The 23621-nt window shown below is 50.9% G+C and overlaps 1 protein-coding gene across 10 annotated transcripts in view; it reads right to left on the bottom strand.

Moving 5' to 3' along the window:
• The window catches only part of LOC135243503 (trinucleotide repeat-containing gene 18 protein-like), an 86365-nt gene that overhangs the window by 18857 nt on the left and 43887 nt on the right, over window positions 1-23621 (bottom strand). For 7 of the 10 annotated variants that reach the window (XM_064315381.1, XM_064315380.1, XM_064315384.1 and 4 more), the window contains 16 exons: window positions 23383-23588; window positions 22253-22399; window positions 21386-21573; window positions 16920-17382; window positions 14551-15537; window positions 13200-13351; window positions 12671-12804; window positions 11900-12031; window positions 11167-11338; window positions 10060-10438; window positions 9208-9468; window positions 5988-6227; window positions 4259-4719; window positions 3822-3971; window positions 2516-2660; window positions 1576-1693 (listed from right to left, as the gene is read on the bottom strand). In XM_064315381.1, coding sequence (XP_064171451.1) covers window positions 1576-1693; window positions 2516-2660; window positions 3822-3971; window positions 4259-4719; window positions 5988-6227; window positions 9208-9468; window positions 10060-10438; window positions 11167-11338; window positions 11900-12031; window positions 12671-12804; window positions 13200-13351; window positions 14551-15537; window positions 16920-17382; window positions 21386-21573; window positions 22253-22399; window positions 23383-23588 — 4335 coding nt within the window. The remainder of the gene's footprint in view (window positions 1-1575; window positions 1694-2515; window positions 2661-3821; window positions 3972-4258; window positions 4720-5987; window positions 6228-9207; window positions 9469-10059; window positions 10439-11166; window positions 11339-11899; window positions 12032-12670; window positions 12805-13199; window positions 13352-14550; window positions 15538-16919; window positions 17383-21385; window positions 21574-22252; window positions 22400-23382; window positions 23589-23621) is intronic. The other 3 variants (XM_064315388.1, XM_064315386.1, XM_064315387.1) reach the window with 3 other exon arrangements.

Raw genomic sequence — 23621 nt, forward strand, 5'->3', positions numbered from 1 at the left:
GTAAAAGTAGCCAGAAATGGAAAACCAAAACACTGTATGTTTTGAATGTTAATTCTAAGGCTTATTCATTGGTCAATAATGTCACACTAAACATTTACTAGGTATCTTTAAATCTGAGTTTGTGAACTAGCTAGCAGCTAGCTTGCACAACGTTGCTAAGGTTAACTTTTATAGAATGGGTGAGATCTTGTTTCTGCATTAGTAGCTAATATGTGACAGGCATACATGTATGAAATAGCCTATACCATATAACCAGCCATTGTAAAGTCATCAGAGGTCATCAGAAATTTCTGAAAATATAACATTGTCCTTAACTGCAAACACACACAAAAAAAACACCGGGCCAACTGAAAACATACACCAAAACTGAAATGGTATCTATCCATTTAAACCACCCTCATGAATAATTCAGCGGTTTCTTGCCTCTGTAGAAGTGACCTTCAAATAAGCGCTTTCATTATGCACACAATTAAAATCACATTTCACTCATCTCTCCGTTTAATTTGCATCGCAGCGATTCAAAGTCGCAGTCTCAAAATAGCAAACCGCAACTGCGAATGAACGACCTCGCCTCAGTCGTCAGCGCGTGTAATCCAATCTCGAAATCTGGCTAAAGAGAGCGCGGATCGCTCTTTAAAAAAACGGAATGCTGGCTGTTCAGCACAATTCACCGACCGCGTCTTCGGGGTAATTTCTTCCAAGGCCTTTCGGAAATACGATTCGCGATACAGAAGCCGAAGCACGTTAAAACCATCCCGAATCATCCTTCCATTTAACCTCAAACAGAAGCCGAGGCAAGCTCCGGCACATTGCTTGTAAGAACAGAAACCCACGCGAGCCAAGCCGAGAGGTTGCACGAAGCTACTCTGCACTTTTTTTCCCGACAGAAAGCATTCAGCTCTACGGGAGGAGCCTGCGTTTTAGAAGGGGACAGGAGCATCGGCTAGCGATAGTCGCGAGCGCGCGCAGTTCAGATGATCCACCCAAATGATTCCCGCAGCCTGGCTATGTCTCCCCCAAACGAGACTACACACAGAAACCAGGAACGGACGGTGCAGCGCTGGCTGCCAGTTGTCATTGGAAACTCGCGATTCGTCTCCTGAGTACCCAGACCTGCCACTGTTCACTTCCCTGCAAATTTTATTCATTTATATTTCTTACATATTCTTGTAACAGAGGTGAGGAAGGAGGGGGAGAATCCTTTTCTGGATCCCATGCCAGCTTCTGCTCTTAATTAAATCAGCTCAATCATTTGTTTGACCAACATTTTTTGAAAAGATAATGATTGTCGGTTCAAGACTCTCCCCCCCCCCAAAAATGTGAAGCGTTTTACTGTGCTCCAATCTATGAGTTAACCAGTGCTGCCGTACACAGCCAATTCAACTTATTAAGTCATTGGTGGAATCCCTGAACACACCATTGTTGTTATTTTAGCACCTCTAACTATTTCTTCCAAAACAAACAGAAAAGGCCATTGGCCGCGGCCGAGCACGGCGTGGGGCACATGGGTCTCGCCCCGCCCGGGGGCCGATTCTGGGGAGGGAGGGAGGGAGGGAGGGAGGCGCGGTGCCTTACATGTCGGGCGAGTGGACGGTGTTGACGTGCCCGGCGTACAGCAGCTTGTCGTCCATGGGGATGAGGACCCGGAGCCCGTCCTGCAGCTCCTCCTTCTGGATCACGCAGTTACGCGGGCCTGCCGCACAAAAAAGGGGGCGAGGGGGAGGGGTCACGTGACCTGACGGTGCTGCCAAAGCAGGCTCAACAGATGTAGAAAGGCAAACTGGATGCCCCCCTCCCCCATATGTTCAAAGACCGTATGCCAACGGGTCATTCATTTTTATTGTCTGGCAAGTGAAAACTCGACCAGTTCCTTTACGCTACTGTGCGATGTCGTTAACGTTATAAAACCAAACGATTGCGAGGGGGGACGTGTGTGATTTATGCGCTGTGTCGCTCGCCTCGCTGAGACGCCCGTTCCTTTTATGGCGTTCCTGAACAGACAGCAGCGCACCGGCGTTCTGGCGCTCTGCGCAACAGGTGTGCTGGAGGCCAGCTGCTAACGAGGGCTATTACCTGAGTGCGGTTCTGGGCCAAAGCAAATAGCGCTATCTTCTCTCTGCTTTTGCATCACGTTACATTACAGGCATTCGGCAGACGCTCTTATCCAGAGCGACGCAGAACAAAGTATATAACCACAACCAGGAACAAGTGTGTCGAACGCCCTAGAGAGAAGTACCGTTCCAAGTGCAGGGAACAACCGCATAGTTTAACTTGGACCCTGTAGGTTAATCTGATTAACACTAACACAAACAAGAACAGCAACAAAGCAGTCTATGCAAAAAATGCAAGCAGAAGTTAAGACACGTGTGCATTAACTAAGAAACAGCTACCTAGTTACAACCCTAAGCTTACAGTCAATTTAAATGTAGGGAAAGGGAGAACAAGTTTAGCGCGTGGTCCGACGGGTGTAGGGGGTTTTAGTGAGGGCTGGGTGAGGGGGGTGTTGGGGTCTCACCGGGGGTACTGGGCCGGTCCGGGGGCCCGCTGAGTGGGACGTTCTCGTCCTCAGAGAAGCTGCTGTCCTGATTGGGTTCGAAGTCCTCGTCAGCCGCCATGCTCTCCATGAGCTTGCTGACAGCCCCGCCCTTGCCCCTGGCCTGCTACACACACACACACACACACACACACACACAAAATAAATACACTCCACCACCGCAGATACAGGTCTATACTGTGTAGCTCCAATATCTGAAATGTTATAGGGTTATTTTTAAAAAACTAAAAATAAAGTCAAGAACAACACTCGGTACGATGGCCAGGCCCGTAATCAGCGAGGCCAAAGGCACACTTTGAGAGTAAGATTACAGACAGAAAAGTTAACCCCCCTATTCTTACGAGGTCCGATTACCCCCCCCCCCCGACGTGCCACCGCAGAGCCCGGCTGAAGCGACCGACCGCTTCGCGGACGGCTCCGCGTTCCGGCTGAAGGCCGTTTGGCGTTCACACCGCGTTCACGAAGAACAGCCCGTCGGGGGTGCGGACGGACAACGGTCCCTGACGGATTGGGCCGAGCTCCCTCCGAGCGTCCAGGCTAATTACGGCTCGGTCCGAGCTCCCTGCTTGGGTCACAGAGCGGCCGGCCGGCAGGCAGGCTGCGGGGGGAGGGGGTGGGGCGCAGACGGGTAATTTAAGCACACCGCTTTCGCCCGCGGAGGAGGCCAGCCCGAGCCGTTCTTATTCTTCTCCTCCGTTTTAATCTTTCTGCTTCCGCAGACCGCACCGCCGTACGGAATGCATGTTTTGCTGCCCCGCTCATAGGTTAGAATTATGAGCTGTTTTAAAGGAGAGCTTCTGTGCTCGTGTGTGCGTCTGTGTGTGTGTGTGTGTGAGCTTGAGTGTGTGTAGGTGTGTGTCTGTGTCTGTGTGTGGGTGGATGTGTGTGTGTGCGCTTGAGTGTGTGAGTCTGTGTGTGGGTGGATGTGTGTGTGTGTGTGTGTGTGTGTGTGTGTGAGGTGTGTGTCTGTGTGTGGGTGGATGTGTGTTAGTGTGTGTGTGTGTGAGCTTGAGTGTGCGTAGGTGTGTCTTTTTGTGGGTGTGCGTGGGTGCTTGTGTGTGTGTCTGTGTGTGGGTGTGCGGGTGTGTGCGCTTGAGTGTGTGTGTGTGTGCGCGCGCTCGTATCTGTGTGTGTGTTCTTGAGTGTAGGTGTGTGCGTGGGTGAGAGACAGATCAACAGTGTGTGAGAGAGAGTGCACGTGAGAGGGAAAGCGAGCGAGCGAGCGTGGGAAGAAAGGCAGAAGTGCGAACGCGTGCGAGCGCCTCACCTCTTTCTTCGCCTCCCTGGGCTTGGCTTTGGCCTTGCCCCGGCGCACGGGGCTGAGGGGCGGGCAGGGCGGGGCCGCGCGGCCCTCGGGGGCGGGGCAGGGCGGCGGGGGCGGGGTCACGGTCACCGGGCTCTCTTTAGCCTTCCTCTTCTGGAACATTCAGAAGCAGAGCAGCGGGAGGTCACCCCACGCGCAGAGGAGCTGGCCTACGAACAGGCCCTCGACAGCAAAACTCACATGAGAATCATCTCATTTAAAACAATAACAGTGTATCGAACCCCGCTCATAAAAGGTATGATTTATTATCTATTTTAAAGCTGGCTGCTTGTGTGTGTGCATGTGTGAGTTAGTGTGAGTGTGAGTGTGTGTGTGTGTGTGTGTGTGTCTGAGAGAGGGGGCGTGTGAGAGGGGAGACAGAGAACAGTGACGGATCCGACCTTGACCACGTCCTTCGCCTCCTTCGCTTTGGCCGCCTCCTTCTTCGGGCAGCGGGCGGGTTTGGGGGCGGGGCCGGAGGGCGTGACGGGCGAGACGGGCGTGGACGCGGCGGCGGCGGCGGCGGCGTCGTGGAGGAAGATGCGCTCGCTCCGCCGGCGGGCCCAGTGGTCCTCGTCGCTGGCCTCCATCATCATCGCTGTGTCCAGGCTGAGCGCCCGGGGGGGGCGCGCCTTCTTGGGCTTCCTGCCGCGCTCGGCCGCCCTGGGCCTCCCGGGGCCCGGTCCGGGGGCGGGGCCGGGGCCGGGGACCGGGGCGGGAACGGGGTCCTCCCGCGGCGCGCTCGTGCTCGCCGGGGCCAGCAGGGGGAGCTCCAGAGCGGCGCGCTTCCCGTGCAGCAGCGACGGGAGCTTCTTCCTGATCTTCACGTCGTTCTCGGAGTCGGTGTACTCAAACTCGGTGCCTGGGACAGAATCGGGGGGGTTGCAGGTTCAAATCCCGGGTGGAGATCTGCACTGCTATCATACCCTTGAGTGCCGCACTCAACCTGACCTGCGTGATTTAAAACTGCAGCGGCCCTGATTTTTTAGCATATTTCTCTAATGTATCTGGAGACACTGGGGTTCTTTGGCTCTCCTCTAGGCGCCATATTGGTGCGTACAAAGCAGTGTACACAGTGTCAGTGACTTCAGTTTGACTGGAACTTTGCACGTTCTGCTGACTCCAGCGAGACTGCCCGCTCGCGCTCGGACGCTCGGCTAGCATGCCAAACGGCCTAATTCAATCCTGAGAGTTCTCAATAGCGAAGTGATTCAATTCGGGCTTCCATCCCCAGCATAATAAAATGGAAGTTCGTCATTAATGAAACCGAGGGCATGGCTCGGCGTTTTGAAGAACGAACATTTTTGGTAACAGTATTGTTACCCCCCCCCCCACCCCCCCGCACAGATGTAAGCGCCACGCAGCTGCCACAACGCAAGAGCTCTGTCGACGTAGAAAACGGGAGCACATCTGTAAAGCCGAGCCTGCGATTAGCTTCCGGAATGTTCCGCTCAGCGAACTCCTGTCCCACTGTTGACTCTGCGCCTTTAGTACATTCTGAAACAGAAACTGGGAGCAGTGTGCACCCTAGGGGCACCTTCTCAAACTTGGTCCTAGAGACCTCTGTGTTATCTGGTTATTGCAATCCCAGAATTTAACAAGCTGTTCATTTTCCTTAATCAGACACTTTTCCTGTTTTCAGGAATTATTTACCCTGTTAAGCCACATTATGGCAGAAAGAGGTAAGCATGCCATAAAGAATAAAAGTTCAATATTCACATTTTGGTTATTGTGCTATATTGCAAATAACTATTATCACCAAAAGAGGAAAAAACATTTCTTTAACTGATCAAATTAAAGACTGAGGTGAATCAATAGGCTCCAAACTGGTGAAAATGTGGAAAGCTGGTCTAACCATTAGGTAAATAATGAAGTATTCAAAGAAATCAAATGCCTGCATTTTGTCAAGTTTAAGGGGAAAGAAATATGAAAGAACTTAAAACTTACATGTTCAACAACCTTAACTGGGCAAAAGATTAACCATAACAAAAACCAAAAAACTAAGGGGTCCCCAGAACTGAGATTAGGAACCACTGCGTACGAGCCATGTCTGGGGTACCAATTAGGAGTGCTGCGCATTTCCCATTGCAGAACATTGACATATCATTCAAATTGTTTGCCTACAATTACCCAGAAGGCTTTGCCTCTCCTCCTTCTTCCTGGCCTTCTGCTTGGCCTCCAGCTGGACCACAGAGAGGGGGGCGGGGATAAGGGGGCTGGGGAGGGCGCTGGCGGCGAATCGGGCGAGGAGGCCCAGCCCGCTCTCCTCCATGGAGGGGGAGCACAGCCCGTCGTTTGTGTCGTACTCGTCTTCATCCTCCTCCTCCTCATCATCCTCGTCCTCGTAATCCTCCTTCTCCATGAAGTATTCTGTCAATTGGAAATAAAAATGCATTCATTTGATTAAGAGAGGTGGTTTGCTCAGTAAAAAATTAAACGGTGTTGAGAAAACTACTCCCCTGTGCCACTGCCTGTTGTACAAATCAAAAAATCCATGCTGACTGCAACCACATAAAATTGTGATGCAAGATGACTAGGTGTCAGTACTTGAATACATTTGCTGAATACATTTGTTGGAAATTTGAACATGCAACAGTTTCACAGAAGTAAGCCAGGCTGGAACTGTGGCAGTAAATTCATCAACATTTGGAATGAAAGCAGCCTCACAGCAAGACACCACACACACACACACACACACACACACACACACACAGACAAACTCGCACGCTCACACATTTATCAGCAGATTAGAGACATGTTAACAATTCAGACAGCTGGAGAGACACAGAAAATTGCAGGGCGGTGAGTTTTTTTTTTTTTTTTGGAAAGCAGGAAGGGCATTCGTTAGCACACATGGAAAGCGGGGTGGGGGTAGTTGGGGAGGGCGGGGGCTGAAAAGCGACGGGTGCGTGCGTGCCGCTGGGTTAGTACACTCCGAGACCGCGCCCGTATCAAACGCGGACGACGGGGGCGGAGCTAGGAGCGAGCCTCGAGCACACATAGCAGGCCGTGTGCTGGCTGGACAGACTACAGCGAAACCGGGGGGCGGGGCCTGGTGACATCACACGGCTACGGCACTGTCTGGGGGGCTTTGAAAGGAACCCAGCCCGCTCAGCCATGGTTATGTCTCAATTAATCCCGCACCTGACCGCTAACACCAACCCAGGAGCCCTCCCCTCTCGACGCGACGCGATTGGACGATCCCTTCTTCTGCATCGAAGTGCGCGTGTAGATCTGAGCGCCGAATAAAGCCTTCTATATGTACGGCTGTTACTCCTGTAGGTGAAATTCTTCTGCCGATGTAATGTCATTTTAAAGCTTTTTTTTTCCTTAACTGACTGATTGTGCGTCCGAACGTCGACCGAAATGTCGAGCGCAGGAGAAGGCGAGCGCGTCGCTAAAAGCGCTTCGGTCCCCGTACCCCAAAAATGTGTGTAATAGCATCCCCCCCCCCATACCTTCTTTAGTTATATTTACTCTGTTAGCATGAATAAAACGAAGAGTCTTAAAGCCTAACTACAACAAAAGTTTGTGCATTGCACGATAAAGCCATACCACTTTAATGCAAATATATAAAAATAGCTCAGGGATGTAATCTTAAACCCTAACACACGGCGCTTTACTAAACAAGATTAACGCAACAGGAGTGCGTAATGCGACAGTTGCGCGCACAACTGGATAGCTTAATCGCCCGCACGTTTTAATTAAAGCGATAATTGCGCAGCGAGATCAAAGAGGACGTTACTCTAGCGTGGATATCCGCAAACTACAAGCGCTTGGGCCCGCGCGGCTACGACAAAACACTACCCGAAAACAGACTTTGGATCGTTTGGATTAAACGGTCAATCCTTTACCGACGGTTCCGCAGGTTTAATAAAAGCATAACCATGGCTGACGGACACAATTTCGGAAGGGTAACATTTTTAAGAGTAATATTGAGGGGAAAAAAAAACACTCTAAACGCTGTCAAACCAAACTTCGTCTGGTTTTGGAGTTCACTTCCAAATGAAGAACCGGACGGATAATTAGTGAGAGATGTTATAAAAATTCTCAGAAGGGTGACACTGAAAAGGAGAAAGGGGGACAGTCCTACTTACACGAACAGTGACCTCGTGCTGCACCGCTGCCTGCCCTACTCCCAGCCAATCACTTTGCTCCTCTTTAAATGCAGCGGGACACAAGCCAATGCACAGACCGACAGACATGAAAGCATCATGGGTAGGGAGGGGGAGGGAGGGGGAGGGGGGCGAGGCAGAGATGGAGGGGGTTGCCAAGCAGCTGCAGGGAAAAAGCTAGCAGACTACAACAGCTAGGTTATTCATTGTTTTAGTTCGGCATACAGGGAGTACTCCCACTTTCCAAATATCCCTTAAACAAGTTACGGCCTGAACACACGAGGGAATAAATTCAATAAAACAGATTTTGGCATCTATATATGTTCCTAAAACAGCCTGAGTGACCTTCTGACTCACTGAAAACTGGATATGAATGTGTGTGTGTATAATCTGCCAGTCAAGAACAGATACTAAACCAGCTGGACATTGTCTCCAATGTCTGTGCACATTTTTACATTTGCTAGGTCATTATCGGTAGCTGCCAAGGTCTCAAATGGTCCAATGCGCCATTTTGTTTTTGGCGGTTCTCATTTATATTTCATTCGCATGTCTGTTGGAAGCATTTTCTCGTCAGATCGACAACATAATTAACGGTCGGGTGGAATGACTTTCACAGTGGACTGGAGATTAAGCACGTTGAAACGTGACGGTCATAAACCCCGTGAGCCATTTTAAGCCGTCCGTCCGCGAGCCAGCCTCACGGAGGAAAAAAAAAACGCGGCCCGACACAGGAATTTTTCGAATTTCCGCTCGGAGCCTCGAACCGTAAACGTCACGAGGCGGCGTAAGGGATATCTGAAAAACGGGAGCACCGAAGAACGAAGTGAGGCCGCCCATAACGAGCCGGCAGCAAACACAGCAACAGAGACAAAAAGCACACAGTTTCCTTTTTTTAAGCAGTAATGAAATCACCATGTTTAATAAAGCCAGGGTTGCAAAATGCAGTACAGTCAGACAAGCACGTTTCGCAAGCAGCCACACATCACCTTCCCCATTCGCAAGTCTACCGACGCCTCTACGGACCAAGCAAATAAAAATAAAAAAAATAATAAAGAGGAATAATTAAAAGGGGACTCCAAAAGGAGTCCAGTAGAAAATGATACAAAAGAAGAGAAGCTTCCGGCAGAGTTTGCCCGCCAGAATCAAAGATGGCCGCTTTCGGGAAAGGAGGCGGCCGTGGACTACGGCCGCCATCTTGCCGTGAGCGGCATGCGGCTGGAGTTCGGTCTAGTAACCTTGGTCGAAAGAGTCTTCCGAGGAGCTGGCCCCCGCCTCCCGCAGCAGCAGGCCAAAGCGCTCGCGCGTCGTCCTGCCGAGCGCCTGTCGGGGGCGGAGACTCCCGGAGGCCTCGCCCCTCTTGGACGGCGGCCAGCTCTGATTGGACACCTTGCCGCAGAGGCCGGGTCTTCGGGGGCGGGCTCCCGTCCTGCTCAGAGCGGGATAGGGCGGCCACCCTGCCATGAACTCCTCCTCCTCCTCCTCTTCCGAGTCTGTGTCTGTGTGAAAACGGAGGGGTCGGGTCAGTTTTCCCAGCAGCCTTTGCTCCACAGCACTCGCGCCCCGTAAGGAGGAACGTGCTTCTCCCGTGACAATACAAAGATGCCTTACAATAAAGGGACCATCATACACAAAACAAACTCAAGTACAATCAGAATGCTTCACGATGTGTTTGAAACGTCAAGTACTGATGTGTGATGGTGAAGTATGATGACTGGGTGTCCGTACTTTTGAATACGTTTATTGGAAATTTAAATTTCATACAAATAAGGTAGGCCAGGAACTGAGGCAGCACGTTCATCAACATTTGGAACGAGAGCAGGTAGTTTGAGTGCTCAATGCATCTTTGTACATGGAAGTCTACCATATAATTTACCATGTTGCCATAGTAACACATTCGCAATTTAAATGCAGGAAACACATTTAGTCTAGGTGGTCTGCTGAAGCTTAAAGCTGCACAAGCATTTCAGATGATTGTTTTCAGTTAACGTCTACACTGCATGCCCATCAACCTAGCAGCTTACCCTCAAAGAATAAACGACATGCTTTAAGACTTAAAAAACATATGAGTGTTTGAATGAGGCGCTTACTGTTGGAGTAGCTGCTGACGTCCGACCTCGCAGGGGAGTACAGCGCTTTCTGTTGGCCTTTCGCGTTCAAGCAGGGCTCCACGTTCTTCGTTTTGGCGGCCATTTTGTTTTTACCTCCCTTGGACGACTTCTGGAAGAGGCCGAGCCCCGCGGAGAGGCTCCGCTTCCCCGCCTCGGCCTTGAGCTCCGTCTCCCGGAGCGCCGAGAGCTTGCCGCACCCCCCGGGGCCGGGCGCGGCCCTCCCGCAGGGGTCCCCCGCGAAAGGGAAGGGGGCCCGGTGGAGTTTACCCAGCTTGGTGAGCGACAGGGCCCTGTCCAGCTTGGAGGCCAGCTGCTCCTGCTCGCTCAGCCGCCTCTTCTTGCCGCTCTTCATCGGCATCTGCTCGGGGAAGAGCGAGCGCAGCGGAAAGGTCAGGGGAAAGTCACTTTCGAGAAGCTCCCCCAAAAAAGCTGTATGGGCGGCAGTGTAGCGTAATGGGTAAGGAACAGCTTTGATTCCCTGGTAGGACATTGCCATTGTACCCTTGAGCAAGGTACTCAACCGGCATTGCTTCAGTATATATCCAGCTGCATAAGCGGATGCAATGTAAATGCTATGTGAAAAGTTCTGTAAGTCGCTCTGGATAAGAGAGTCTGCTAAATGCCTGCAATGTAATCCAAAATGCAGGCAATGTAATGTAAAAGCTTGGCTCTGGCCATCCTTACGCAAGAGAGCCACAGGATCGGCTGGCTTTCATTACAACTCGACATAGCTCAGGAGGTAAGACCGATTGTCTGGCAGTCGGAGGGCTGCCGGTTCAAACCCCGCCCTGGGCATGTCGAAGTGTCCTTGAGCAAGACACCTAACCCATAACCCCTAACTGCTCTGGCGAATGAGAGGCATCAATTGTAAAGCGCTTTGGATAAAAGCGCTATATAAATGCAGTCCATTTACCATTACCATTCAACTCGGCGCTTGATCCAATCAAATCGGCCGATTACACGCCGACTTCAGTGAAGCTTCCTGGGCGTGCGTTGGCCGCCAATTCTTTAAGGTTAAAAACGAAAAGCAGTAGACCCCGCGGGCGGCTCCAGGACCAGGGCTGGCCGCTCTGATCGAGGACTCACCTCCTGGGGGAAGCTTGACGCCGGCTCCCGATCGGCCCACTGCCTGCTCTTCCTCTTCGCCCTCGCGGCCGCGTCCACCTCCTCGTCCTCCTCGCGGCCGGGTCCCCGAAATCGCTTCCGCAGTACCTCTCCGGTCTCTGAGTCCTCGGAAAGGGTTAGGCTCTTGCTGAACCTGAGAAAACGGGGAACGACGCATTGCATTAAACCCGGGGACGCGATTTCTTGGGACGTCCAACGGCGAAGGTCCTCATTTCTGCCGTAGCCTGCTGTCAAGTAGACCGTTACACCCTCTATTATTGGGCAACGTCTATTCAATGATGAAAACGAGACAGAAATTAAATAAAAACCCACAGACCTCAACAGCCAGGGACGAGGAAAGGAGGATTCATTAACGTCATAATAAGGAGATCTTCCAGGTGCTTAATCACAGTAATTAACCAACCTAAAAAGGCTTTTCAGCTTTTATATCTTGCATTTAGGGATATACACACACCCCTTGTAGGCCCTAAGCCCTCCACCCACAGTCAGTAAAGTCAATACACTGAACTTCAATAGACTTAATTGGCATGTCAAGAATACTAGACCTGGGTCAGCGTAGTATTATATATCTATATTTGTATGTGTATGCATTTGAATATAAAAACACTCAAGCATATCCTTGTAGATTTGTAATGAAAGGCGTTTCTAACTGCTGCACCCACTGTAAGGGTGAAGGGTGCTCGTCGGAGCTCACCTGGCGCTCTTGGGGTCCAGCGGTTTGCCAGCGGGGGGGGAGGGGGCGGCGAGGCTGTGCCTCCTCTTGGGGGGCCGCCCGGGGCCCCGGCGGGCCGACGCCCGGCTGCTCTCCTCCAGCAGCCGCCTCTCCCTGCGTAGGCGGAGACGGACCACAAAAGCTCAGCGGAGCCGCAACCTCAGGGAGACCGCGGGACCGCGGAACGCAGGCGAGAGGCGACCGGAAACAACAGCCATTTAAAACCAAAACAAAAACATGAGGTTGCGAAAACCAGAGAGGACAGAGCGAAGTGCCTCTTTTGTTGGGGGTGGCCTCCACTGTGGGGGGGCCGGCCTTCGAGCTGTGGTGTGTGTGTGTGGGTGTGCATGTGCGTGTGTGTGCACACGTGTGTGTGTTAGGCACATGCTTGTCTGGACTCGGCCTTCAGTCTCCCCATTTGGCAGGAGGGCTGGGGCACAGCTGGGGCCGGTTGTTTGCCGAGCCGGTGAGCAAAAGCGGAAAATATGCGTTGCGGAAAAAAAACGCGAAGGGTGAGAGTTTTTTGTCCCGTGCACAAAAATAACAAGGGCAGCGGCTCAGAGACCCGGCGGTGAGTCACGGCGATCGAAGTGGAGCGGCGGCGCGAGCAGCCGCCGAGCGGCGGAGAACGGGACGGACGCTAGCAACGAGCTTCAGCGGCGAGCAGTGGAAAACCGCTAACGGAATGGGGAAAGGGAAGCTCGGTCTCTTTTTTTGGGGAGGGTGGGGGGTGGGGGGGTGGGGGGTACTCACTCGCGCTCTCTCCGTCTCTGAAGCTTCATCAGCTCCCTCTGTCTGTCCTTGTACCGCCTCTGGAGCTCGGCCAACCTCATACGGTAGTCCACCTCCAAGATGTCCATCCCCTCCAGGGCTGACTTGGAGAAGAGCTGTGGGGGGTTGGGGGGCAAGGGGGGGGGGGGATTAGGAGACATGCTGAGACAGGGGTCCTCACCATGGAAACACACTGCTCAGACTACACACACCAGGCAGCCGACACACCTGGCACTGTCCGTCCACGCCCTTAGTCACAGTCTTGGGCTTGTATTCAACTAAAATACAATGTGCTTCACGCTCAACATTATCAATTCAGCTGCCGCTACAGAAAGGCTAGCAAAATCTTATGCTAAAGTCAGAGTTTAAAGGACTTCTACACAAGTGTGCACACACATGCGCGCACACACACACAAACACACAACACACACTAAATAAGCAGATCGTTAAGCTTGCAGAATGGGCTGAGTGAATGGGTGTCAGGCCGAGAAAGGGGCGGGGCGATACTCACAGGCTCCTCCTTCTTCTGCATCCAGCTGTACTTCCTGTTGGGGTCGAGCTCGCGGGGGAGGCGGACGGTGAGGGCCGGCCGGCGCAGCTCCTCCAGGAGCACCTGCCTGCTCGCCTGCAGCAGGACGTCCAGCCCACAGGACGCCGCCACGCCTGTACGAACACACACACGCGCAGGCACACACACGCACACACACACGCAGGCACACACACACGCACATGCATACACACACATGCACACAGAGACAGAGAGAGAGAGAGAGAGAGAGAGAGATCGATCGATCGATTGATAGAGGGGGGGAAGAGAGAGAGAGAGAGGGAGAGAGGGAGAGAGAGAGAGAGAGAGAGAGTGAGAGTGAGTCACATATTAGGCTCTCCGCTCTCATCTGGGGGTAAATTTCCTTAACTGGTTTCCCTCTCATTAAGTGAATTAGAGCAAGCTGTTGTCAGGTTGATATGGGAGTCATTTACATTTTATTGCCCTTCCCGGTTTGTAAAACGACTTGTTTGCCAGGATATTCGCTAGATTGCAAATGTAAACCATATTTATTCATTTGAAGACATAACTACAAGACATTGGTATGGAAGGTGCATGAATTAACACGTGTTATTTCCCCCACATTACTGACAAAGAAAGAATTTCACCTTTGTTAGCGATGGGGAAACAAGACACGATCTTAAGCGCCTGCATCAACGACTGCCTCTCGAATCATTACACAGAGAACCGTTTACCTCGTTCCTCCTCCGTCGTGTGCTATTTATCCTGCCGATTAGCCTGCGCATGTCAGCCGCTCCTGCATTATTTTTTGATCGAGAGGACTGTGTGATTACGGCCAAACGCCTCTTAAAACGGGCCTCAATGTAAATCTACAAAAACAGGAACTGTTTTCCAGCAAACAGGACGTGAAGCTTACTGCTGCACCCTCTCATTGCCTGATGTACGTAAAAAAAAATTTTTTTTAAGTATAACCTTACAACCATGCTCCCAGCGTTGGGAACTTCTGCCGAATTGCCCTTGTTGCCGATTTCACATTTAATTGTGGGATTGAAAATCAACTGCCATTTTAGTGTTTTTAAAGCTTTTGTTTTTCCTAAAAATCATTTACAGCCGACAGCTTGTGTTAAGCACCAAAAAGGGCGTGTTCTGAAGCAGAAATAAGCGCATGCACGGTAGTTGTTATTTCTGGTCTCTGGTCTTTCCAGAACAAAATGGCGGACAGGCCATTTTGGCTTGAGATCCTAAAATCTGCCCTGCATGAATGCGACGCACGACCCATTTCTGGGAGAGCCGGACATTTTGGCCAATTTCTCCCATATGCAGGCGGCCATTTTGAAGCCGAGGCTCCACTTACACTGAACGGCCAAGCACTGCCTCTCCAGCTCCAGCTCGGCCATCTCCCCCAGCAGGGTCATCCCCTCCAGCCCGGCAAGCTCCAGGGGGGCGTGGTCCAGGGGAGGCCCCGCCCCCACGAGGGCGGGCAGGGGGCGGGCCTGCGGAAGCTCGCTGGCGGCCACCAGGGCGATCATGCCGGCCATGGGGTCGTCGGGGGCGACGTCCTCGACGGACAGGCGCGGCCGGAGTGGGGGGGGCAGGACAGGAGGCGGGGGGGACGGCGTCTCGCGGGCGATCTCAGTGACCTCATCGGCGGGCCGCTCCGGGCATCGACCCGGGTCCATCTCCTCGAGTCGGGGGGAGGCGGGGCCGACCGACCCGGGTGGGCCGTCCCACGCTTGGGGCTCGCCGTAATGGGCGGGGGGGCGGTAGGCGGGGCTCGCGGGGCTGGCTGACCCCTCGCGGACCGGGGGCTCGGCCACGGGGACGAGGAGACCCGCGGTGGGAGCTCGGTAGGGATCCGGTCCGCTTATGATTGTCGCCTCCTCCAGCTTCACCCTCCCTCCCGCGAGCGCCTCGTCGGGCTCCGCCCCCCCTTCCGCCGACAGGGCCGTGACCACGGTGCGTCGCCCCGCCTCCGCCTCAGACGCGCCGGGCGCGGCGGCCGTCTCGCCGCGGCGGGCCGCCCGGAGCTCGGGCTCCTCCCCGCCCTCCTCCAGCCCGGGCTCCTCCTTCACCGCGGGGTTGCCGGGCGTGGCCCGCTCGTCGCGGCGCGGCGGCGCCGGGGTTGCCGGGGGCGGCGGCGGGGGCTCCGCCGCGGCCGGGGAGCGCAGGCGGCGGGGCTTGACGTCGGCCGGGGGGGCGGAGCGCTCCAGGGTCTCCGCCGGCAACGGCACGTCGGGCGCCAGGCCGTCGGCGTCCGCCGCGGCGGCCGGCTGGAGCAGGTACGGGTAGTGGCTGCCGAACGGCGCGGGGAGCGGCTGGTACGGGTAACCGGGAGGAATTTCTGCAAAAACAGCAAAGAAGGGGAGGGGGGGGAGAAGCGTTGAGCGCACTATGGTAAAAAGCAGCGAGCTCCAGAAGGCTACACATCCCAGTGAATGTGTGACAGAGCGGTTAAGCACGTCTGGGACTTTGTAAAAGATCAATCAGCCAGACGCAGCAAGGCTTTTCCAGCGCTCCCACAGTCTCACGGATTACACAGCGAATGCACAATCCCGTGTATGCCCAAACATCAGGGATGGGAAAAAACAAGGCACGAGGGGACGCAGGCGTTCAGTCAGAGGTTCACATTTCTTTGGATAGCCAGCTGCAAATCCCTTGTGAAGGGAGTTCCCCCACAGCACCACGTGATTAAGCTTGGCAGACACTCCAACCCAGTGTTTCTCAAGTTCAGCTATGGGGCACCAGTTCCAACCAATCTTGCTCAATTAAAGTTGTGGAAGTTGCTCAGGTTCTTTCATAAATTTTTCCTTAAACTTGCTAACACAATGCAAGTTCAGCTCATTATGATTTGCTTGGCCACTGAATGCTTCATTACCAACCAAAATGGGGTTTTTTTGTGTCCGTGTGTCCACACTTTTACCAATTAGGAGCCAGTTGATTCGCCTCTTTAATTTGATCAGTTTCCAATTTTTTTTTAACCTCTCTTGTAATTGTTGGCAATACAGCACAATCCAAATACAGGATTTTTATTCTTCATGGCACGCATAAGCTATTTCTGTCATAATGTGCCTTAAGAGGGTAAACAGTCCCTCAAAACATGAAAAGCATAATTGAGGAAAAAATAACAGCCTGTTGAAAATTCTGGGATTGCAATTGCGGTTGGAACGAAAACCAGCACGCACAGCGGTCCCCACGGACCGAACTTGAGAACCACTGCTTTAGGCTAATACAGTTCATTAGCCTCAACTTTAGACATGTCGGTTAAAAACATTAGCTTGTTTAAAAAAAAAAAACAAGGCGGCAGATTGCAGCTTTTTTTTTAGACCGAACAGAGAATTAATCTGTAATTACAGACAGCCATTAACTTTGATTAGAGGCGGCCATTTTAAATGTCGTCCTCTCATTGCTCGCCTTCCATTTAAATGCAAAAACCGAGGAATTAAAACGAACGCTCCGGAGCGATTAAGACTGACCACCTGCCGTCGCGCGGCGATATTGTTTAGTTGATCTCCTCAAACTTAGATTAGCGCGCGACGGCTAATTGCTCCTTTCGAACAAATCGAGGGGCTGCGCAACGGCGGCGAATTCAATATCAACAAGCGCAGATTATTCCCCGAGCTTCCACCGCACATCTGCTTCCACCTGTTCCACAGAGCAGCCTTTAGTCATAAACATTTAGAAGGTTGCATGGTGGGGGGGGTGGGGGGAATAGCGGTTCCTCACCGGGGTACAGAGCCTGCGCGGGTGCAGAGACGTGGTTCTGAAGCTCCAGCTCTTTGCCCTCGCACGCTTCCACGCACTCCTCCTTGGGCGGGACAGGGGGAGGCAGCGGGGGCGGGGAGGAGGCGGGGCTGGGCGGCCGGGGGGCGGGGGTGGAGGGGTGGGAGTACGAGCGCCCGGGCAGGGACTTCTCCGCTTTGGGCCCGCCCTCAGACTTGAGGGCGGCGGCGACGGGGGAGGGGAGGGGCGTCAGGGCCTTGCTGTAGACGGGGGAGGGGAGGGGCGTGAGGGCCTTGCTGTAGGAGGGGGACGGGGAGGGCGTCGGGGAGCGGGCCGCCAGCTTTCGGGAGTGCAGGGCGGGGCCGGGCCGAGTGGAGACGCCCTGCTTGCCGCAGCCACCGTCGCCGCCCCTTTTGGCCGCCTTGTCCTCCATTTCGGCTCTTTGCTCGCTCGCCTTCAGCCTCTCCTGCGGGGCAGACGGAGGAAACCGTTAGGCCGCGAGACGACCTCCATGACAGGGACCCAACACAGAAACAGAGCTCACCATTACATTACATTACAGGCACTTAGCAGACGCTCTTATCCAGAGGGATGTTTAAATGGACACAACTTCTACATTGTATCCATTTAACCCTCTGGGGTCGAGAGCTCCGCCGGCGGAGCTCGACAAGATGAAATTAACTTTCGTTTCTATTTGGATGATTAACTTCACATGCTGTTATCATACAGACGCAACAAAAACATTGACAGAAACCTTAGAATCGCGACTTTCCAATGCGCCCATTGGCAAATAATATAAATTGTTTTAAATGTTCCAAATTTGATTAATTAGATCATGTATGCTTCGCTAAACTTTACTCATTACTATGTGAATTTCGCTCAGCAGGAAGTCCGCCCAAATCGCATTCACATGTTAACAACATTTTAATTACTCTCCATAGAAGGAGACTAAAGGAGGGGCGATGCGAGATCCATGTGAGAAATGCCAAGTCAAAGCGGGATAGAATGTCACAGAGTGTCGCCTAATTCACTTCTTTTGAGGTGAACATTTCGTTTAATTTTGTTTAATTTTCGTTTAATTTTCCGTCCGGAAGCCGACACTGATGAAGAGCGGTGTCATTTCGAACAGCGAACTGATCCAGCTGAGGATCAACTTCATGCGTAAGTATATTTCTTATGATCATATTGGTAAATATGTGTACTGTATTGCAACGTATCTGTGTGTTTGTAGGAATATCCAGCAATGTGCGCGTTTGTAAATTCCCACACTACGAACGATTCGAACTATTGCATCTCAAAATTATAGGCTAGGCTCTCTGCGTCTGGTTGTGTTAGAAGTATCAGGTAGACTGTATGTTTTTCGATCATATTCGTAATAAATAGCTCATGCCTGGCGTGTAGTGGCGTGGCTAGGATTCTAAAACTGATGTCCTTGCACAATCGATATTAGCATTCTCTAAGTAAGTTCGGGAAACAGCAATAAAATAACCACTTAGCTAAACAGACCTAGCCTAGTTCAGATTGAGGCATTGTTATTGATGAGTTGCGTGTAGTTTAGTTGGAATATTAGTGTTTATTTAGTTAAGCTAATGTTTTTTCGTTGATAGCTTGCATTATTTGTAAATGTGCTGTATTACATTATCTGTGTGTTTGTAGAAATATTCACTAATATGCGCGTTTGTAAGTTCCCACACTACGAATGATTCTAACCATTGCTTCTCAAAATTATAGGCTACCTCTCTGCGTCTGGTTGTGTTTGTTTGGTTCTTTGTTTGTATATGATGTCACATTTCATAAATTTTGTTTTCATTAGTTAGTGGATTGTCCCTTTTTTGTAAAGCACATTTAATTTTCACCTGTTGAAGGAAATGTGCCATATAAATAAAGTTTGATTTGATTTCACATTTCCTAACAATTTTGTTTTTATTATATTTGCAGAGATGTTGATCAGGAAACACAGCCTAGTTCACCACTAGCTAAGAGGCCAGGCAGACGTTGCAAGAGTACACCAGTCTCATCTCATCTTCCATGCAGTTTACTTCAATAAATGTTCTAAAATCAAAAGTTGTCTTTGTTTCTGTCTTCTAAATGGCTCACTGAGTCTTTGTCATAAGCCGCGTTTCCACCGCAGGAACTATACCCCGGAACTAGGAACCTTTTGAGGAACTCAGTGCGTTTCCACCGCAGGAACTAGGGTCTAAATTTAGTTCTGGGGGCTTTGTTTTACCCCCCAAAAGGTTCCTGCTCGGGGGGTAGTACTTTCCGAAAGTACAGGAACCTTTTGGGTGGAGCTTGCAGCGCTGAACATTTCTGATTGGTCAAGTACTCGTAGAATTTTTTTGTGTCTATTTTCAGGCGCCATGTTTGAAAATATGCAGGCGCAAACCGACTTATTTTCATAATAACTTCAAATCAAACTTGTATGTTATGCGGTGCAGTAGCCTACTTTTGGTTATAGCCTGCCAACCTCTTGGAATTATAACGTGTGCTCTTCTGGTCTTTTCGTGCTTTAGTATTCGTTTTATAAAATGCTAAGCATTCGTGCTGGGACAGCATATTACGTAATAAAACATTCAAACGGATTAATTCGGTTGCTGAATATTTTCTTCCGGATTTTCTTAGCCCGTTGTAATTGACTCAACGTTTGATACAGTTATGTGAGGTATGCGGTAGTTCTGCGTAATTCACATTGGTGATACAGTAAAAGCAAACTGGAAATCACCATCCGCACTTTTTGTCAGGGTAAAATAACAGGTTAATTCTAGTAATCGTACCTTTAGCTTTTTCAGACTGTCGTAATTTTACTCTGCCATTCTTCAATTCCACAAAAAGACCAGGAAGACTGTGGACAAATTTATGGTGCATGGTTCGCATCTGGAGGGCACACTTCGCTGCTCGGCTAGCAGTAACTTCGAAGGAAAACAAACGGTGGCTGTACCACTACTAATTTAAATTTTCACGCTAGTCCGAGTTTTCGTTCTATTCTTGTCATTTTGCGATTAGCCTATATGGAATTGACGATGAGAAAGTAATCAAACAGCAAATTGTTTACAACGTGTGCATGTTTTCTGCTGTTGTTGCCAGTTAGCCTATATTGGAAATGTGAATGCATTCTGTCGCTTCGGATGTCAAGACATGAAATCGAATGTTCGCATAAAAACATAATGAATGTGTTTGAGAGGATATATAAAACAGTTACTATCTGACTATTGGCCTGTTATATCCCATTTGTTGCATAACGGTCCAAGTTCAACTACCAACGACTGTTTTGCTTGACAGCGGTAAAATATGCCCAGACGGCTGCAGAATAATATTTCAATTCCATGTGATTAAATCGATAAAAATCAATAAATACAAAAGTAACCATATATAGTCATTGTTGGTAACCCGTTGTATTTGTGGAATAAACCCCTCCGGGCTGTCCCGGTTATTAGAAAATAATGTAGGCTACTTCGGTGGTAGTATAGGGTTACAGAAGAAATCATATGGCAGATGGACCGACGACAACGCCGCTTTTTCATACGTCAGTGGGCTAATTTGCTTAATCTTCGCGGGACTTTAGACCCCGGTGGAAACGCAGACAACCATTGGCTGAAGGAACCTTTTAGTTCCTGGTAAAGTAGTTCCTGGGACTGAAAGTTCCGGGTAATTTTGGTGGAAACGCGGCTTTAGTGGTGGGGAGGCATGCGGCCAGGTGTGAATAGCCTACTTAGCTGGCAGGTATTCCTACCCAATGCATATTCATTACAGAAAGGCCATTTGCCCTCCCATTCTCACCTGGTGTTGAAAAATAGTAGTCACAACACTAACTTTTAGCAATTTATTTTATATTTCTCATTGGATTTGCCAAAATATTTTGTCATCTTTTGATACCCAAGACCTTGAAGAACACATTTCCGTGACCAAAAGTCTTATTCACAATTGTTTAGTGTGTTTTATTACAACATTCCTGTGCATGTTCAAAACTACTGTTTACAGTTGTGTGATTTTAGAGCAGTTTACAATCCACACATTATTATGACATACTTACTGCTGCCATATTGTTGTAGCTGAGTTTGTGCTGAAAACAAAGATATGAAACACTTTGGAATCACTATATAAAGTTGATGAAATTTACACAAATGTCAGAGCATCGCACAATCACCAGTGTGCCTCATTTTACCCTTAGACCCCAGAGTGTTAAACAGCTGGATATATACTGAAGCAATGCAGGTTAAGTACCTTGCTCAAGGGTACAACGGCAGTGTTCTACCCAGGAATCGAACCTATGACCTTTTGGTTACAAGCCCAGTTCCTGACCCACTGTGCTACACTGCCGCCCCACTTGGTTATGAACTCCAGTGACTTCTTACTGAGGTCTCACTGGGTCTCTACCCCTAAAGGTGACTGATGGAGGTGGCGGGGGAGGCGGGGGGGTGGCGGTGGGTGGTGTGTGTGTGGGGGGGTGGGAGGGGGGGGGTGTTCCTCACCGCAAGATGCACGCTCCTCTGCAGCTCCATCACCTGGGCGGCCTGCTGCTGGATCATGAGCAGCTCCTGCTGGCGGAGCAGCTGCTGCTGGGAGAGGAGGTGCAGCTCCTGCGCGTGCTGCAGCGAGGCGCCCGCCCCCGGGTACAGCGCCGGCCACAGCGGGGGGCTCCGCTCCATCAGCTCAGCCGCTGGGGGGGGGGAGGGGAAACCGAAAATCAGCACCGTGCAACCGTCAGGATGCCGGTTACGGCACCATCACGTCCTCCATTACCACAAGGGTGTCCACGTCTATGAAGCAGCACAGCAAAGACCACCTTTATGAAAACACATGCTCAACGACACATAGTTCACCAATTAAACAGAAGGTAATTAGATTCAAGATGTGAAACGGTACCCACCATCGAGCAATGTCTAATTAGTCTATTAGTAGCGTTCGCAGTAGAAGGTTCCAGACAACATTTGCAAAACAAATGCTTCAAAAACAGCACAAGGTTTAGGAAAATCCTTTATTAGGAATAACCCCTTGAGATGTACCATCTTGTTTTCAAGGGGGTCCTAAACGACAATAATACAATATAAACACAATTAAACAGAACATTTAACAAAAAAACAAAATAAGATAATTAAACAATACCAAATGTGACAACAGACAAACAAGCCAAAAAAAAAAAAAAACAGTAACTATGAAATGATAAGACTTGCAAAATCAGGAGATCATACTCCAAGCAGAGAATGAAAAAGGTTAGAAAAACAAGCTTGTGTTGTAGGTTGATGTACAGACTTCACGTTAAACAAAATTCTCGGTTATTTTGGGGGACGAATGGGAACGAATCAGAAGGGTTTCGTGGGGAGAGAACCGGGCCGTACCGTAGTGAGGGAGGTGCTCCGTGGGGATGACCACCAGCTGACCCGTCTGAGGGTCCCGCGCCAACTGGTACGGAGGGGGCATGGAGCCGGGGAGGGTCGGGGGGTACCCCGGGGGCAGGCCTTGGTGGAGAGAGGGGGGCCCCAGCCCTGTTTGGGGGTCAGGAAACACACGTTCAGAGCTTTCCTCCCACGCAGTTCTCCGACACGGCGCCCTCTGGAGGGCGTGTCCCGCACCAGCAGCCGTTTCAACCTGGTTCCTGCAAGCAAGACTCCCAAGAGAGTCTCTGAACTGTCCCACAAGTTTTTCCTACTAGGCTGCTTTCAAGTCAAATGTCGTCTGCCGTACAATTGAGCACTGAGTTTTACCACTTTGCAGCCATAGTCTCTTCAACTGGCGAGCGTTTTTCCCTCAAAACTGTGTTTCACGCTACGTCTAGAAAAAAAAAAATCTGAACAAAACAGTATCCAGACGGGAAAATGCGTCAGACCGCAAACCGTTAACGTTTTCCCAAAACCGCTCCCCAGACGATACCCCCTCGCAGATCCGCCTACTCCGACAAAGGCAAATCAAAGCAATCCATCAACCCCCCCGGCAAGGCCGCTCATACCGCCTGTCACCAGACACAGTCCTTATTAAATCACCTGCGCAAGGAAATACTTATCACTTAGTCATCTGAAAATTAACCTGCCGTCAAAAAAGTGCCATAAATAACCACAGCTGCCACACGCGTCTCACCGCGCGTCGTCAGACGAACGTTCGACGTAATGAAACGGACGAGACATCCCGCAATTTCAGTCCTCCATTAAATCCATGTTTCGATAAGTTGTTATTAATAAGTTATCATTCACAACGTATTCTTACGACACTGATGGAATTTCCCCACCTCTCCGCATGACATGCCCAAGCAAGTTGAAAGTAAAAAGAAAATTGTCCACAGCGCAATAGTAAATTCAAAGAATAAATAAACGAATGGAAGCTCAATCCGTTCATTAATGGATGATAAAGAAATGCACTGAGAGTCGTATCCATGCACGCTTTAATATTAATATTAATATTTCCATAATACCCTTCCGCATCTGAACAGGGCGAGACCAGCCAACGGTGAGACCCCGCAGGTGCTCGGTCTTACCGTAGGGGGAGCCGGAGAGCCACATGGAGGGGCCGCTCGGGCGGGGCATCCAGGGGTGGGACACCAGGTGGGAGGCGGGGTCCGGGGGCCAGCGCCCGGAGCCAGCCAGGGGCGGGCGCCCCGTCGCCATCGGGTTGGGGTTGAGCCCGTGGGCGGTGCCCTCGGGCAGGTGCATCCGCGTGTACTCCGCCAGCTCTTTGCTCTCCCTGCGAATGCGGAAAATCAACAGCGTCTTTCAC

This window comes from Anguilla rostrata, chromosome 17 (assembly GCF_018555375.3).
Source record: "Anguilla rostrata isolate EN2019 chromosome 17, ASM1855537v3, whole genome shotgun sequence".
Classification (NCBI taxonomy): Eukaryota; Metazoa; Chordata; class Actinopteri; order Anguilliformes; family Anguillidae; genus Anguilla; species Anguilla rostrata.